Source organism: Pinus tabuliformis, chromosome Q (genome assembly GCF_031772625.1).
Source record: "Pinus tabuliformis cultivar Carrire ecotype Pingquan chromosome Q, CPIR1, whole genome shotgun sequence".
In the NCBI taxonomy this organism is placed as follows: domain Eukaryota; kingdom Viridiplantae; phylum Streptophyta; class Pinopsida; order Pinales; family Pinaceae; genus Pinus; species Pinus tabuliformis.
Window position 1 is genome coordinate 631,284,690 of NC_142296.1, and position 4,813 is coordinate 631,289,502.

General features: G+C 30.8%; 1 protein-coding gene across 1 annotated transcript; it reads right to left on the reverse strand.

Annotated features, from left to right (window-relative positions):
• Positions 1-1,377: 1,377 nt before the first annotated feature.
• LOC149221045 (uncharacterized) lies at positions 1,378-3,455 on the reverse strand. The gene is made up of 3 exons (XM_089384986.1): positions 2,710-3,455; positions 2,534-2,605; positions 1,378-1,655 (listed from the first exon to the last, which is right to left on the reverse strand). The coding sequence occupies exons 1-3, from the start codon at positions 3,394-3,396 to the stop codon at positions 1,557-1,559; spliced, it is 858 nt and encodes a 285-aa protein (XP_089241112.1). The 5' UTR covers positions 3,397-3,455; the 3' UTR covers positions 1,378-1,556.
• Positions 3,456-4,813: the final 1,358 nt, after the last annotated feature.

Sequence of the window (4,813 nt, forward strand, 5' to 3'; positions counted from 1 at the left end):
TTTGTTAGCTAGATTATATTTTTCAAATTTACAGTCAACATAAAAATAATTAGCAAAATAAAAAACTTAAACTATCTCCAATTATTCTAAATATTTTGAAATCTACACTAAACACAAACATGACTAGAAAAACAAAGAAATTTGAAACATTTCTATATCTAAATAATATAATTAAACATAATTACTAAATTTATCCAAACATAAAAAAAATTACAAAAATTCAGCCATACAATTTATATGATTCAAATACCAAATAATTGGACAAAAATAATTCCAGTTCTCAATATAGGTGATTAACGTAGTACATCAGATGAAATATAATCCATAATTCATATAATTTAGGCACATTCATAGTTTAGAAACATGGATTGTTCATTTGCTAGCATAGCTAAAGGCAATACATGCCCAAACACAAATAGATAGGTGAGGGGATTATAATTCATATAATTTAGGCACATTCATAGTTTAGAAACATGGATTGTTCATTTGCTAGCATAGCTAAAGGCAATACATGCCCAAACACAAATAGATAGGTGAGGGATGGCGTGCCTGCAACAGACCCAAAAAAAAGAAGAAAAAAGAGAAAATTCATCTTTACTGGATTTATGAGTTATTTAAATTATATAAATTAGACCTGTGGATATATGAATAATAACAATTTTTATGTTCCCTGGAGGAAATGCATGTTATGATTCATCTCAATTTTAAAAGCAAGTCATAAAGTAGAGTTACTAGTATTAATGCTCATATTAAATCTTAATCTTTCTCATCTATTCTTTTTTGAATGTTTGGATGACCCATGTTATGATTGATCTCAATTTTAAAAGCAAGTCATAAGGCAGAGTTATTAACATTGATACTGATACTAAATCTTATTATCTTTCTTATGTATTTTTTTTGGATAACCCAAATGGGTGAAGCATAATCTTGGGTGCATACAGAAGAAAAGGAAATTGAAATAATTCTGAAATTGGAATATATTTTTCTTTTTCAATTCTACTCTTGTCAAAATGTCTGAAAAAACAACAGAAAAGAAAGAAAGAAGAGAATTTGTGAAAACGACTCTATTTTTAATAAAAGTTATCGATTTTTTTTCCTATAAAATATCAATTTCCTATATGTGTATTTATGTATTAGGAAAAGATTTTACATAAATAAATTTTAAAATTATTTTAGATTTAAATTTAAAAAAAGACACATAAATTTTTAAGAGAAAAAAATGAGTGTAGATTTTTTTGAGAGAATTTAATAAAAAGTTTTTTTATTATTCAGAAAAAATAAAACAAAAATAGGAAAAAAATATTTACCATATATTATCCAAAATAATATTTACAAAACTTTTTATATCAAATTCATAGTGATACTGAGATATATAAAGTGGTTATGAATCGTAGACAAGAGAGTATCGATTCATTTATTTAATTCATACTACCGTATGGCAAACAACACCAGAGAAACTGGTCGCCAACATATATTCAACTTCTTCCTATCGGTACTGACCGAACATCCTTCAAAGCTTTTATTTATATATATATATATATATATATATTGATCGGTCACTTGTCGCTGCTACGATTCTTCTGGGCTTCATTCAGCAATTTTACAAGTTCCTGCAGCGATATTCCACTTGTCCCCATGTCCGTGGTAGTCGAAGACTTCATACAAAGGAAAGGCAACCAAAGTCAGTTACAGTGCACAAAAATAAATTGGCGATGATTTTTCAATTTAAATCACAAGACTGTGTAGTAATAACAAACATGATGTAGTAAATTAATAATCGGTTAAAGTGATTTTTAATAGTAAATTAATAATCGGTTAAAGTGATTTTTAATAGATAATTGTGTTTAGAAGTTTATTTTACAGTTTTGTATTGTATTGTATGTACGTGATATGTAAGTATGTCTTATTTCTAATAGAATAATATTAAAAATAATAAAATTTAATATTTATCTAAAATAAAAATGAAAAGAATTATATAAATAAAAAACTATAATAAAATTTAACACAAAAGTCTAAAATTTTGCTCCAAAATTTTTTAATATTTATTTTAATTAAATATTTATAAAATGAATTTTTAAAAGGAAAAACCATATAATATGGATATATAGAAATATTTAATGACATAAATATTTTCAGGTCAAAATTGTAATATTTGAAAATATTAATTTTGTTATCATGTTATGTAAAAAACATCTAATATTAATATTAAAAAATTATTATCAATACAAATTTATGTCTATAATTTTGTTATCATACTACGTAAAAACATCTAATATTAATATTAAAAAATTAATATTAATACAAACTTATATTCATCTTAATCAGGATCTATCAAGAGGATCTATCAAGAGGGATCAAATACCTTGAGATACAAATCTAGGATTAAAATAAATCTATGTTAATAAATAAAATGGAAAATCAGTGAATTAACTATTAAATTTGGATGACCCTAAATAACTAGTAATTAGTTATAAGATAAGAATAAAAAAATAATTTATTACATCATGCTTAATATTTAACGGGATATACTTACTTTACGCTCTGCTTTGAAGACTGCATTTAGAACTGTGTTGTGAACCATGGCAGCTTTTAGCAGGCCTGTCACCTGTACCCAAATATTAACACAAAACTGGTTATTTGTTTTAAGGTACCCAATACCAATCTGTGTGCGCCATGAGTGAGAAAAGGTGCTATAACAGAATTGAATACCTCGTTGGGGCCAACTGTGACATTCTGCTCTTCCAGTTCCGTCGGCTCCTTCACATCGAGTTTATTCCACAACTGAACTATTGTGGCAGTGGAACCAGATGGAATTACACTTAAGTCGTCTGTGATGAAAAAGTTGACAGTCTTCTTCACATATCCCGTAGGACGTACTGAATCTTTGGTGGCTGCGAGGGGCTTGTCCTCCAACTTCACTTCACAGTTTATCGCACGGCCGCAGGAGGAACAGTTTACCGTCCCATTTTGGGTGCTGAGACCGTGTGTACCGCTGTGCCCTGTACGGGGGCACACATAATACTTGGAAGCTGGAGCTGGAGTAGAAGATTTAATGTTCAATGTGTCACTGGTGTAGGTTGCGGAGAAAACCTTTGGGTCTAACAAAACCGCTTTGTCACCTTTCATGAACGACGGAGAGAGACTCTCCACGCTCTTATAAAGATTTGTGATGCAGCAAACTTTTGTGTCATCCTTCTCCTTATTATCCTTGGACACCAGCGCCTGCTTGGCAATGGCCCCAGTTGGCAGTACGAGAAAACTGAATAGCAGATCAACAAAATCCTTCCCTGCTTCTGCGTACATTATCTTGCCACTTCTCTTACTGACCATCAGTTTTATGGTGATGGAATTAGCAGCCTTAGGCTTGGCCGTAGTTGCAGACTGGTCAGCTGCCATGGCAATTCTCTGCTGCTTCTATGCTTGTGTCTGATGATATCTGTGACGATGTTAAAACTGCAATTAGTCATGAATTTAAAGAAGAAGCCCACCAAAAGCAGAATAAAGTTTCCAATCGGCACGTCAAATTATTACAGTTATTCGTTACCCATAATGATCGGCATATAAATCGAACAATCGAACGTGCCTTCACGGAAATTTATATCGCATCGACTTAGCAGCCTTACGACCCGCCGTGACAAGAATATTGTTTCTGATCAGCAAATCAGTTTAGTAGGTTACCCAAGCTCTTTTTTGGTTTATCAAGTTGTCTGTGATCTACCAAATTTGACTTGTGGTTTGAGGAGGGACATTTAATATGTTGAAGTTATTATTTGAGATCTCATCTTGACTGGATATTTTAACATGTCTTGTTCTCTTAGCACACGGCACAACCACCACAAGATTGTAATAGTAAGACTTACACCAAATTATAAAAGTTATTTGGTAGGCATATAGTGCTTTTTTCCCTAAAATATATTTAATATCCAATTTACTTGAAATTAAATAGGAAAATAAGAATTTATTGAAAGTGTATTTTATATCAAATTTACTTAAAATTAAATAGGAAAATAAGAATTTATTGAAAATATATATATATATATATATATATATATATTCCAATGGAAAAACTACCATAATTTAGTTGTCAAAGCAGTGAAGACAACTATTAAGGAGTACTCTTTAAGTGAAATTTTTTTAAGTTTCCAACTGATTTCTAGATAGAATCCCATTAAATTTATGATTTCAATAAATCCTTGGTGTTGGAACTACTACACACCTACATGAGGACTCTTAGTTAGAGCATGGGACTACATGCAAGATTCTTTTTGCATGATTTACTCCTTGATTTGCTCCTTCTTTAACTCCGCAACTCGTTAGTTCTTCTGCATGATTTACTTCCTGATTTGCTCCTTCTTTCACTCCGCAACTGGCTAGCTCTCCCCGGAACTTGTTGTATGTGTTGAGTCTTCTCCTTGATCACCATTATGGTGCATTACCTTGGGATCTTCACCCAGTAATGCTATATCATGAGCATTGTAACCTATTTTCTAATGAATCATTCTTTTGTTCTTTTGATTTTCTTTTAGTGTTTTTGCTCTGCAAAGCTCTGTGTGTCAGTTTCATCTGTGCAGGTTTTCTAACACATTTACACTTGGGGCATTGTAGGAAATAAAAGGGAAAACTTTCCAAAAAGTTATTACTAGTTATTCACAACTATTACTAGTTATTGGTGAATATAACCTGACTAATCACTCTTATTTACGAAAAATCATGCCACGTGAAATGACCCTTAAGATATATGTTTGAATGATATGATTTCAATGTTTAAAGAAGAAATCAGCATTTGTTAGATAGTGGGAAATCTATCATAACT

Bases quoted from the DNA above. Each gene is read 5' to 3' on its own strand.
- LOC149221045 (XM_089384986.1), bottom strand. From the start codon at position 3,396: ATGGCAGCTGACCAGTCTGCAACTACGGCCAAGCCTAAGGCTGCTAAT. The intron at 2,606-2,709 runs GTATTCAATTCT...ATTTGGGTACAG, and splicing joins TCACAGTTGGCCCCAACGAG to GTGACAGGCCTGCTAAAAGC. The intron at 1,656-2,533 runs GTAAGTATATCC...CTTTGTATGAAG, and splicing joins TCTTCAAAGCAGAGCGTAAA to TCTTCGACTACCACGGACAT.